This window comes from Coregonus lavaretus (genome assembly GCF_964263955.1).
Source record: "Coregonus lavaretus genome assembly, chromosome: 34".
NCBI classification, from domain to species: Eukaryota; Metazoa; Chordata; class Actinopteri; order Salmoniformes; family Salmonidae; genus Coregonus; species Coregonus lavaretus.
In genome coordinates, this window is record NC_140021.1 from 6311002 (window position 1) to 6324306 (window position 13305).

The 13305-nt window shown below is 42.5% G+C and overlaps 2 protein-coding genes across 4 annotated transcripts in view; one reads left to right on the plus strand and one right to left on the minus strand.

The window, feature by feature from the left end:
• Positions 1-10575, plus strand: part of LOC311108933 (rho GTPase-activating protein 18-like) — a 39622-nt gene extending 29047 nt beyond the window's left edge. For all 3 annotated transcript variants that reach the window (XM_084151708.1, XM_084151709.1, XM_084151710.1), the window contains exons 7-15: positions 55-146; positions 2016-2093; positions 3012-3171; positions 3529-3611; positions 4690-4887; positions 7997-8140; positions 8348-8475; positions 8601-8665; positions 8969-10575. In XM_084151708.1, the coding sequence (XP_084007834.1) occupies positions 55-146; positions 2016-2093; positions 3012-3171; positions 3529-3611; positions 4690-4887; positions 7997-8140; positions 8348-8475; positions 8601-8665; positions 8969-9060 (1040 nt within the window). In that variant the 3' untranslated portion in view covers positions 9061-10575. The remainder of the gene's footprint in view (positions 1-54; positions 147-2015; positions 2094-3011; positions 3172-3528; positions 3612-4689; positions 4888-7996; positions 8141-8347; positions 8476-8600; positions 8666-8968) is intronic.
• A 1798-nt stretch (positions 10576-12373) lies between these two features.
• The window catches only part of LOC311108962 (laminin subunit alpha-1-like), a gene marked incomplete at both ends in the record, with an annotated part of 85712 nt that continues 84780 nt past the window's right edge, over positions 12374-13305 (minus strand). The window contains 2 exons of the mRNA XM_084151743.1: positions 12374-12534; positions 12715-13065. Coding sequence (XP_084007869.1) covers positions 12374-12534; positions 12715-13065 — 512 coding nt within the window. The remainder of the gene's footprint in view (positions 12535-12714; positions 13066-13305) is intronic.

Consider the following 13305-nt stretch of genomic DNA (forward strand, 5'->3'; position numbering starts at 1 on the left):
ACATGAACAGTCACTATGGTTTTGAACCCTCCTCTTTTCCCTCCCGCTCCACAGAAAGTGGTATATTTGGAGTTCCCCTGACCACTCTATTGGACAACGACCAGAAGAAATTCCCTGGGTCCAAGGTTCCTCTTGTGTTCAGAAAGGTACTGTACGTGTTTAGTTCTAACCCTTTCCCAGAACCATTGACAACAACACTCTCCCCATCTTCTCCTCCTCAGCTGTGTGTGTGTGTGTGGTGTGAGTGAGTTGGCCATTACAGCTTTGCGTTAACCTAATGTGTGTCAGCACAAGCCCCACTCACTGACTGCTTTCTACAAGTGCCTATTTCTCCTCCTGTTTCCTCTCTATCAGTACTTGTCAGCCTGGTTAAGCATTGCTTTCTCACGTGTTATCACAAAGACATTCCGGAGAGACTAAATGTCAGAAGGGTACCAGATGCTCCTGTTAAACGTAACTATCAGGGGAGGAGAAGGAGGAGAGTCAAGTACATCAACTACCTCAACTAGCCGGTGTCCCCGCACATTGACTCTGCACCGGTACCCCCCTGTATATATAGCCTCCCTACTGTTATTTTATTTTACTTCTGCTCTTTTTTTCTTTTTCTATTTTTTTGTGGTTTTATTTTTACTTTTTTGTTAAAAATAAATGCATTGTTGGTTAAGGGCTGTAAGTAAGCATTTCACTGTAATGTCTGCACCTGTTGTATTCGGCGCATGTGGCCAATAAAATTTGATTTGATTTGAATCATAAGCTGAAATATATATATTTTCATTTGTGTTGTCAAATGAGCTAGGGATGTACAGTATGTTAGTCATTGTCAATTTCTATCATAGAATATGTTAGCTCTGATAACTCATATTTTTGAATATAGGTGGGCCGGTATATAAGGAGCTGTACTGAAAAAGAATATGTCTGACTGTTTAGAGTCCTAGCAGCTGCCAGTTGGGGGGATGACCCTAACCTTGGCATTGCCAGGATGCCATATGGTAGAGCTGAGACTTAAGGAGCTAGCCCTGTTAGCGGCAGTCATTCCTGTCCAACCAGAATTAGCCTTAAATACTCTTGTCGCATTGACTGTCTAGACTGACAGGGCGTGTGTAGGACATGACTAGAGTATGGGGTATCAAGGTGGTGTTTAAAAGATTTGGTAGATAACAGTGGCTTCCGAAAGGGAATAATAGGACTTTATTTCTTTTGAAGCAATAGTTAGTTCACTGCTATGTCAGTGTTGCTATATGGTTTCTGCTGGAGGACTTGATGAAGGAGGTTGCTTCAGGATGATGATTTTGTTTGGTCTAGTAAACATGTAGTTAGTTAGGCTTTGGGATCCAAAGTTTGTCATAAAATACAATGGGTTGCCTTACTCTCTCCTGTGGTCTTGCAAAGATCCCTCAGCCCTCCTAAACAAAAATGATCATGTGTTATTACCACACAGTTTACTGTTGCTAGAAGTTACAGAGTGGACCTTTTTTATTTTATTTTTTTAAAGCAAAATATCTCTTCAGTCCTCAGTAAGAGGCAGGAAACAGGAGGGTTGTCTCTGTCTTTTGTTTTGGAGTGCACCACTTGTGTGAGAGACAGAGGGTTCTATTAGCGTTATCTCAAGGCGCTGACTCGGGCACATCTTTCCACTCCTGGAATGTAGAGACGAGATGACTGAAGTCGCCTACCCAGACCTGAGTCTTGTTCAGTAGGGCAATGGAAAACAAACACATCAAGGGCCAAATAAGGAATCTGTGGGTGCTTTTATCACTAGTTGTCAAAAGGAATTGAATGCTGTTTTCTTAGTGGTTTGAAAACTTTCCTGTCACAAATAACTTCCCATTAGGGTCTAACACACAGTTCTACTGTGTGTTATCAACAATGCTTTTGCTGTGAAAACAAGGAAGAGGAAACGAATGCAGTTACGTTTGGGTGGTTCTGTTTACGGATGAGTCAGGTTCACATAGAAATGTCCCTCTTGGCTTGTAAAACATGTGGTTTATAAAATGTGTATGCTTGTGTGTTTGCAGCTCTTGTCGAAGCTGGAGCAGACAGGACTACAGGCTGAGGGGATTCTCAGAGTACCAGGGTCTGCCTCTAGAGTAAAGGTAAGACCACACACACACCACACACACACACCACACACACTGGAGTTTGTCACACTATAACTGTCAAGCAGCAATCATAGCGCTATCTTAAAAGTGACCTTGTAAAGTCTGTGTGACATTGTTTTTACAATAAGGGAAAGATTGACTTAATGTTTTTTATCTCTTTGATTTGTTGCTGTACTTAACCCTATCTTCTATGAGCCCACATTAAGGTTGTAAAGGACAGATGTGTTTTCAATGGCCTAGAATAATGGTTGTTTTGGCAGGAAATGACATCATGCTCATAAACCATATTAATGACTGACCTATTTCTGCCGTCTAAAACACGGCCGTGTCCCTCCTCCCTACACTCATCTCTCCCCTTATCATTCCCACATTCCTTGTCTCTCATGCAGTCATTCTGTGTTAGGGAGATTGGCTCAGGTGTGCGTATGTACATGCGTGCGTGCGTACCACTGTGCCTACTTGTGTGTAGCATATCTGTGTGTGAGAGTGTGCACGTGCATGTGCTTGGCACTCCTCAACCAAAACATATTTCGTACTAGTAGAGCCCTACTGCCAAAAGGCCCCTGCGGTTAACATGATACCCAGCCAGACCAGGGGCCCACAGATAAAACCTGTCCCTCCAGACAGAGTGAGCCTTCACTGGGGTAGACTCTCGAGTTTGTCAGCCCTGATATCCCCACTCCTACAGCATCACTCACAGGCTGAGGGAGGCCTGCCTCTCCACCTCTCCCCCTACCCTCTGGTCTGGTCTGGATACCCTCCTTCCAGCACTAGGACAAGTGGACTGAAGCAGGGGATGTACCCCCACCCCCCTCCATTTTGGTTTGTTAGGTGGCACGTCAACCCAGGTGACTATAGAGTTGAGGTTTACCAGAGGAGGAGCCATTTTGATTTGGCGATTTGTTATTGCAGCATCTGCGCCAGGAGCTGGAGCAGAAGTTCTATGAGGACCGGTTTGACTGGGAGCAGGTGAGGCACAATGACGCAGCGGGCCTGCTGAAGATGTTCATCAGAGAGCTGCCTTATCCTCTGCTCACGCTCCAGCACGCTCCTGCCTTCTCCGCCGCACAGAGTGAGTACACACACGCAGGCCTACCTACACTCTTTCCATGAAGTGTATACAGTACATATGTAGAAACACTAAAATAGCTCTCTGACACCCTCAACTGGTCAGCCCCTTATACACCCAGCGAAGGTGCATTAACTGCCCAGTAAGCAGAGACTCCAATTCTTCCGTCCTTCATACTGTATATCACCCTGCTCAACATTCATTACAGTACACGTAAAATTCATATTTATGATTAATTTAAATGTCCTCTCTAAAGTATACTCTTAACAGTTAACAACACTTAACCTTATCAGTCAATGGGGAGGTGTGTGTGTGTGTGGTGTGAGATTTCAATGTGTTTTCCCCTCTGTACCTTCTCAGATATCTCCTCTCCCAGACACCAGATCCAGGCCCTGCATCTCCTCATCATGCTGCTCCCTGAGCCGAACAGAGACACACTCAAGGTGAGCATGTCTCACCTAACCTTTTGACCTACGACCCTAAAGGTCAAGTCACCATTTTATTCACCTTTGGTCTCTGCACAGGGTTCGTGTCCTTTGTGGCTATTCTAAGACTCATGACCATGGACTGAAAGACTACTCTATGAACTTTGACCTCACAACCCAAAACACACACCTATCCTATCCAACCCTAAAATATCTCAAATATGTGCAGGGGCTAAGAGTTTTGTTTTTTTAATTGGGCAACTGCGTCCAACTATGTATTTCTGATGCATTCCTATGACTCATTAGCCAATCGTCACAACCATGAATGACTGACATTCCATTCTAAAGGGGTGGTTCGTAACATGTAAACAAACATTGTGTCGCTAAACCCTTGAGCCTCAGTCAAGGCATAATATGATGAGTTATCTTGGCGCACGTGAAGTGAACCTGAAGAGCAACAAGTCAGGTTTAAGTGTAGTTCCAGAAAGAGGTTATTGTGTGAAGTTTAGATCAGAGGTTTCTACCCTTTAGTCATCTGGGTGTTTAGTTTATTAGGATCCCCATTAGCTAGTGCACATGCAGCAGCTACTCTTCCTGGGATCCACATAAAACGTACAAATACATGACAAAGTACAGAACACTAATAGACAAGAACAACATAACTGATATTTTTTTAAATATATATTTTTTTATATATATATATTAGGGAAGACAACAAAAAGATTACACACTATTCATATATACATATTCATTATTGTTATATAGAGTATAGTTAAATTATATCTTTAGAAAGCTGAGCGGCGTTATGATGATACAATAGGTTTTTTTAAAGCTAAACTAGATTTTTGCCTGAGCTGGGTATTTGAAGGTGTGGAGTGAAAACCGGTTTGATAACCCAGTGATGTCATCTCTTCCTGAGTGTACATAGATAGGATGATGTGTGAGAGTGTGCTTAGTGTTGCCACATTTAGGATCAGCAGGCCAGATTTACCCAGTGATGTGCTGAACCGATTTCACGTGCACACACACACACACACACACACTAACCACACGCACACACCCACTCTAACCCCTCTCTCTCTCTGTGCCCCTCCAGGCCCTGTTGGAGTTCCTGAGGAAGGTGGTAGCCTATGAGGAGAAGAACAGAATGGGTCTGTGGAACGTGTCCATGATCGTGGCTCCCAACCTCTTCACCTACCGGGGCAAGAACGCCAAGCAGGAGGAGATGCAGGGCGCAGCCGGGGCGGCCCACCTCGTACGGCTACTCATCATACACCAGGACCTGCTCTGGACCGTGAGTTGGCTACCATACACACATACAGATATGTACACCCACACACACTCCCCCAACATAGCGCGTCAAAGTATAGGGCGTTATTCTACTAGGACTGTACATTTTCAAATTACTTGTTGATAAATTACATCTAAACTGTTCCATTATAGCATCTACAATTTTAAGACTTCCAGTACAACCTCTGTAATTTTGCACACTTTCAATAAATGTACACTGCTCAAAAAAATAAAGGGAACACTAAAATAACACATCCTAGATCTGAATGAATGAAATAATCTTATTAAATACTTTTTTTCTTTACATAGTTGAATGTGCTGTCAACAAAATCACACAAAAATTATCAATGGAAATCAAATGTATCAACCCATGGAGGTCTGGATTTGGAGTCACCCTCAAAATTAAAGTGGAAAACCACACTACATGCTGATCCAACTTTGATGTAATGTCCTTTGTTTGATGTAATGTCCTTAAAACAAGTCAAAATGAGGCTCAGTAGTGTGTGTGGCCTCCACGTGCCTGTATGACCTCCCTACATCGCCTGGGCATGCTCCTGATGAGGTGGCGGACGGTCTCCTGAGGGATCTCCTCCCAGACCTGGACTAAAGCATCCGCCAACTCCTGGACAGTCTGTGGTGCAACGTGGCGTTGGTGGATGGAGCGAGACATGATGTCCCAGATGTGCTCAATTGGATTCAGGTCTAGGGAACGGGCGGGCCAGTCCATAGCATCAATGCCTTCCTCTTGCAGGAACTGCTGACACACTCCAGCCACATGAGGTCTAGCATTGTCTTGCATTAGGAGGAACCCAGGGCCAACCGCACCAGCAAATGGTCTCACAAGGGGTCTGAGGATCTCATCTCAGTACCTAATGGCAGTCAGGCTACCTCTGGCGAGCACATGGAGGGCTGTGCGGCCCCCCAAAGAAATGCCACCCCACACCATGACTGACCCACCGCCAAACCGGTCATGCTGGAGGATGTTGCAGGCAGCAGAACGTTCTCCACGGCGTCTCCAGACTCTGTCACGTGTGCTCAGTGTGAACCTGCTTTCATCTGTGAAGAGCACAGGGCACCAGTGGCGAATTTGCCAATCTTGGTGTTCTCTGGCAAATGCCAAACATCCTGCACGGTGTTGGGCTGTAAGCACAACCCCCACCTGTGGACGTCGGGCCCTCATACCACCCTCATGGAGTCTGTTTCTGACTGTTTGAGCAGACACATGCACATTTGTGGCCTGCTGGAGGTCATTTTGCAGGGCTCTGGCAGTGCTCCTCCTGCTCCTCCTTGCACAAAGGCGGAGGTAGCAGTCCTGCTGCTGGGTTGTTGCCCTCCTACGGCCTCCTCCACGTCTCCTGATGTACTGGCCTGTCTCCTGGTAGCGCCTCCATGCTCTGGACACTACGCTGACAGACACAGCAAACCTTCTTGCCACAGCTCGCATTGATGTGCCATCCTGGATGAGCTGCACTACCTGAGCCACTTGTGTGGGTTGTAGACTCCGTCTCATGCTACCACTAGAGTGAAAGCACCGCCAGCATTCAAAAGTGACCAAAACATCAGCCAGGAAGCATAGGAACTGAGAAGTGGTCTGTGGTCACCACCTGCAAAACCAGTCCTTTATTGGGGGTGTCTTGCTAATTGCCTATAATTTCCACCTGTTGTCTATTCCATTTGCACAACAGCATGTGAAATGTATTGTCAATCAGTGTTGCTTCCTAAGTGGACAGTTTGATTTCACAGAAGTGTGATTTGACTTGGAGTTACATTGTGTTGTTTAAGTGTTCCCTTTATTTTTTTGAGCAGTGTGTGTGTATATATATATATGTATGTATGTATGTATGTATGTATGTATGTATGTATGTATGTATGTATGTATGTATGTATGTATGTATGTATGTATGTATGTATGTATGTATGTATGTATGTATGTATGTATGTATGTATGTATGTATGTATGTATGTATGTATGTATGTATGTATGTATGTATGTATGTATGTATGTATGTATGTATGTATGTATGTATGTATGTATGTATGTATGTATGTATGTATGTATGTATGTATGTATGTATGTATGTATGTATGTATGTATGTATGTATGTATGTATGTATGTATGTATGTATGTATGTATGTATGTATGTATGTATGTATGTATGTATGTATGTATGTATGTATGTATGTATGTATGTATGTATGTATGTATGTATGTATGTATGTATGTATGTATGTATGTATGTATGTATGTATGTATGTATGTATGTATGTATGTATGTATGTATGTATGTATGTATGTATGTATGTATGTATGTATGTATGTATGTATGTATGTATGTATGTATGTATGTATGTATGTATGTATGTATGTATGTATGTATGTATGTATGTATGTATGTATGTATGTATGTATGTATGTATGTATGTATGTATGTATGTATGTATGTATGTATGTATGTATGTATGTATGTATGTATGTATGTATGTATGTATGTATGTATGTATGTATGTATGTATGTATGTATGTATGTATGTATGTATGTATGTATGTATGTATGTATGTATGTATGTATGTATGTATGTATGTATGTATGTATGTATGTATGTATGTATGTATGTATGTATGTATGTATGTATGTATGTATGTATGTATGTATGTATGTATGTATGTATGTATGTATGTATGTATGTATGTATGTATGTATGTATGTATGTATGTATGTATGTATGTATGTATGTATGTATGTATGTATGTATGTATGTATGTATGTATGTATGTATGTATGTATGTATGTATGTATGTATGTATGTATGTATGTATGTATGTATGTTTCCCTGTAAGCTAGTAGCCTGGTTAAATCATACGGAATACTACACTCACCGTTGTTTTACTGGAAATCAGTTTTTAATGCCAAATATGTTCATTTAGCCTGTCTCAAAACCCCTCACGGGAAGTGATCCAGGCACTTTGTATGAAATGCAAAGAGGCAAAGAGCAGCTTGACCCAAATCAGGTGACTGGTGCCTGGCCTATTAGAATGCATATAGCCCCAACCCTTAAGCCTCTGGGCAGGGAGGGAGAGAGGGAATTAATAGGTCTATTGTTCTCTCCTCAGGTGCCCTGCTTTCTGATCTCCCACGTGAGGAAGTTAAACGAGGCTGGTGCCAGCAAGAAGCCGCCCAGCTCAGAGAAGACCAAGAGGAAGCTGCTACTAATGAGGAGGAAGAACTCTGAGCGAGAGAAGACTGAGAGGAGTGAGGTAATGATTACTGACTGTAAAGTACTTTAACCCAAAAAACAATTAGATTTATTCTCAACGTTAGTTTGACTAGACAACAATACCATAGGTTATTGGATGTATGTTTGCTCCTGACAGAAATTAATTGGATGAGGTCGCTAGTACCTTTTCAGCATGAGGTTCAGTCACGTAATGGGACTTGAAGTTGGGTCTTATCTTGGTCCACAGCTCACTGACCTCCGACAAGGGGTCATCAGGGTTCACGCTCCACTACATGCCAAGATCTCCATGGCGATCCAGCTGGACAACGAGACCAAGGCCAAAGACGTGATGGCGCGCTTCGACTACGAGAATGGGTCAGTGGAGGAGGATGATGATGATGATGACTATTTTCTGTCCCAGACCGTGCCTCTGTTGACTTTGCTAATGCATACTATACAGATGTCTGGGTTTATTAAAATCATTCTCGTTTCTCTCGCAGTCGTGGCACCAGAAGCACTAGCCGGAGGCCAAGGCAGTATTTGTTTGAGGTCGGAGGAAACATAGGTACGTATGATTTAAATCACTGTTTGACTCTTTCAAACACAGATTCTTGTGGTCCTCTGTAGCTCAACTGGTAGAGCACGGCGCTTGTAACGCCAAGGTAGTGGGTTCGATCCCCGGGACCACCCATACACAAAAATGTATGCACGCATGACTGTAAGTCGCTTTGGATAAAAGCGTCTGCTAAATGGCATATTATTATTATTATTATTATTATTATTATTATTATTATTATTATTATTATTATTATTCTGATTTGTCTCAGTCTTCTTTTATCGAACTGAACAAGACTTCTCTCTCCTCTAGGTGAGCGCAACTTGGACCCCGAGACTCACCTTCTAGACGTGTACCACGTGAATCCGCACTGCGAATGGGTCTTAAAACCCACAACTACATGAGAACTGAGGAATCACTCACTCAACACAGAGTGCAAGCAGACTGAACCACTGCTCTCTTGAGGTCGTCCTGGTGAACTGACCATGCATGGAGCCCTGGTTGAATTGAGGTTTCAGCCCCAACTACAGACCACTAAAAAGAGAGAGACAGCGCTTAAAGAGGAACTATGGAGAGATGGTCTCCTCCTGAAGGAAAGATGGTCCTGTTTGTGGGATGAAACCTTTTAACAAAATACTAAAAAGGACAGAACCACTGTACTCTGAATATCTGGGTTCTGTATAGAAGTATTTGGAGGAGGGACAGCTTTGTGAAGACACGACATACCATTTCTGGACATTGGAATTGTTTGATGCCAAATATGTGCGCAGCGAGGTTCACCCACTACAGAGGCCATGCAAGACCCAGTTAACACGTACTTGCTATATTTATACCACAAATGTATCTTGCTTTTAGTATTATCACACATACTACATGTAACTTTTGTATCATTTATAATTGCAGTATGTTGATTGCAAAACCATTGGGAGTGAGGAGATTCAGAAGACTAGCAATTTGGGTTGTTGAGTGCATGATGGGAAGGAACAAGTGGAGATGGGATGACCTGATACTGAATACAGACATTGTCTCCGTCTCAAATGTTGTAACAACTTCCTTTCATGGTCTCCTGTCCTCTGCTGACCACTGATCTGGTGTAGCACTGATCTGATCAGGACAAGGCAGGTGATAACAACATTGTGGAAGCCTATCCAGTCCTTTCACCTGTCAGTGGTCATGAAGGAAAGGTGAGGAGGAGAGGAAGCTGTGGTAGAGTATTGAGACACAGCCCCACATCAGAACTTTGACCAAGGATTCAGACCATTGTCAAACCCGCCTTCTCTGCTTTTTGGGTTTGCATGTTGAACACTTAAATATCTCCCTCCTAATACAACAGTCCCCAATGGACTGTAAAGGTGACTTGTAGAAAACCATGTACACACTACACTAAAGTATGACTTAACACTCTCAACCAATCCTGTGTGTCTAGTCAACATAAGGTACCTTCATTACTAATGACCTGAACTGACTTTGCCTGGAGAGTTCTTACAATACTTCCTGTAATGAAGGAGAGGAGAAAAGGCCATAAAAAAAGGAGCTTCATAGCAGTTAGCCTGACATGCTTCCAAACTGGTTTAACCAAACTAGTCTTGGCCTGCTTACAGTGTTTGAACTTGTGAATAATGTTTACTTGCAGGGTATGTATGTATGTATGTATGTATGTATGTATGTATGTATGTATGTATGTATGTCTTAGCCCAACCAACCTCTCTTCACTTTGTTCTGGGTCGTTCCACCAATTTGGTGCCTTTTGAGAAGTGTAACTTAGTCCAAAAAGACGTTTGATTTCACCAAATTTTAACATTGTCATAAAGAGCACATGTTAAACTTAATTTTAAAAAACAGTTTTGCCATCAAAAAATGTATAACAATACTATAGTAAGTTCCTATTAAGTGCCAAATAAAGTAACAAGGTTGACTGTAACAGGGTTGATTTAATCTTAAAACAGCCATAAATCCCTCTGTGACTGGGGGAATGGAAGTGTGTTGTGTGCAACAGGGAGGTGCAATTGAAAGTAAGCTTCACACATTTTTTTTATTGTTAAAACAATTATGTTTGACCCCTCTCACTTTTCCACCACAGAACACCAGAACAGGGTCAAAAAGAGTAGAACCAGCTCACCTGCTTTTACACTATGGTTTGACTAGTAAATGTTCAATGTTTCTTTTGAAAAATACATTTAAAAATGAATAATTTCACCATATTAAAACGAGAGTTCAGTTCACGTAACAGGGTTGACCTTTAAAATGAGGGGACAGATGTAAATGAATCACTAATCACATGAAATAAATAATCATCTTCAGGAATGACTTTGTCAAAGCAACAGAATAACTAGGGCTTTACATTGATGGTGAAAACTTGGAGACATTTTGGGATTAAGGGGGGTTAAAATCTTTCTAGAAGTCACAGGACAGCTCCATAGAGGGACATATCAAAATGCAGAATTTTGGCACTATTAAAATATTTATTGGATTCTCCATGTGGTGTATATTAAAGGGCACTTCATTTAATATAACAGGGTTTTAAAATGCATTATTGTTGCACGATTCCTACTTAACATATTAAAGGGACGCAAAAGGCTCTCTTCGTGGAACGTCCAGCAGTGTTTGCCTAGCCTGGCTTCCAAACTGATTTCCCTACGTTTCACTGTAGTTTCATTTCAAACCACAGTAAGCGCAGTGTTCAGTCTGGTTTAACCAGGCTAGCCTTAGCCTGCATGTAGTGTTTGAACTTGTGAATAATGTTTTACGTGCAGGTCATATACTGTATGTATTAGCCCAGCCAACCTCTCTCTACTTCTATGCTGTGGTGTTACTGAAGTTCAGTGTTTGCCTGTGCCATGGTTGTCAGCCTTTTTGTTGTTACATAAGTATTCTGTGTTCCCAAATGAACCTGTAGCAAATGCATTGACAAGACACGAAAAGGTCTTTTAATGTTCAACATGACTTTGCTCAGGATTATTTAATTTATCCTTCCAAAGCCATTGTGTAAAAAATAATTCTGTGAAGGATTATTTTTGTACCATAGAGACTTAATATGGTTGTATTGTCTGAATATAGAATACTGAAGTTTGCACTTTTTTATGTTTTATTTTTTTGCTTTCTTTTTAATATTATTATTTGACCACTGCCGACAGTTTAGGCCAAGTTGCACAATGTATCACTGACACAGTAACAACTGAATATAACGTAAAGTAAAACATTTCTTTCTCCTTCTCACCTCAGAATCATATCTTGCCTGAGCTGTGTTGTGAACAATGTACACTTTTTTTCAGTTCAGTTTCTCCTCAGAAATAGCATAAAACTAGATTCAAACATTCTTCTTATTAGTACTCCTGGGAAAATATGCAGACAGTCATGACATAAAACAGATCATATCAAAAGAATGAAGGCTTTGGAAGCAGCTTTGATAGATGTGGTATGTACCGCTTAATACGTGGGTAGCCCTGTACTGGAGCCAACAGATCAGGTATGTCACGTCTAGACTTAAAACTACTGCACTGACAGACGGCTTACTTATTTTATTAACAAATATTACTTTTCTAGAACATCACATACAGACATTCTACTGTTCAATTCATCTGGGGGAGTCAAAATGCACAAAAGTACACACTTTCCAGAATCACATCAACAAAAACATAAGGAAGTAATTTCATAGGTCACTTTTTTTCTAGGGTCATAGCATTAGATATGGAATGGTTTAGCATGGTTGTGGTAAGGTCATGCGGCGGGGCCGGGGCAGGAGTGCGGTGACACTCCTTGGAGGGTGAATGCAGTACTGAAGTCCAGGACGTCGGTCACGTGGCCCTTGATCAGGCGGATGTTACGCATACAACCACGGAATGGCGATCTGGAAGTCAGGCAGTTCTGTTTCACTCCGACTGTAAAAGAGAGAGAAGTCAATATATTGGTGCTAACAAATTAATTTACTTGACACTGAAAATGATCAACATCAAAGCAAAGTGGTGACAAAGGCCCAGTCCAGTGAAGTTTCTAGCTTTTAGGGGCTAGGGGTTGTTTCTGGACAGAGACTGAAGGTTTTCTTCTAGAGGGGGGCATACCAGGGAAGCCTCCCACGTAGACCGGGTCCTTGGTCTCGGCCGAGGTTGACTGTGGGTAGGGGTTGTCGGTGAGCACCGTGACCCCGTCCACGCTCAGACTCAGAGCATTCTTGGTCTTCTTGGCCAGCAGGGTGTGCCAGCGGCCGTCACAGAGCCACCGGCCCAGCCGCGACGTGGCTGACACCCGCCCGGCGCCGTTGTTCACGTGGAACATGGCCTGTCCGCTGGCCAGCTCCAGGCCAATGGCGTCCACCTTGGCGCTGCTGACCCCCAGGAGGACACCATCAGGCACCGTGCTGCGGAACTCCAGCGCCACCATCACGTCTGAGCCCACCTTGTACCCATCTTTCACTGCAAGGGACAAACCAGTTTAGAACACTATGTCATACAGTCAAGGCACACGTAGGCACTCACACGCGTGTTATAAAACATGTCAAGTGTATGTACAGTACCAGTCAAAAGCTTGGACACAACTACTCATAGAATAATAGTGAAGACATCAAAACTATGAAATAACACATGGAATCTTGTAGTAACCAAAAAATGGTTAAACAGCTTTGCACACTGTTGGCATTCTCTCAACCAGCTTCA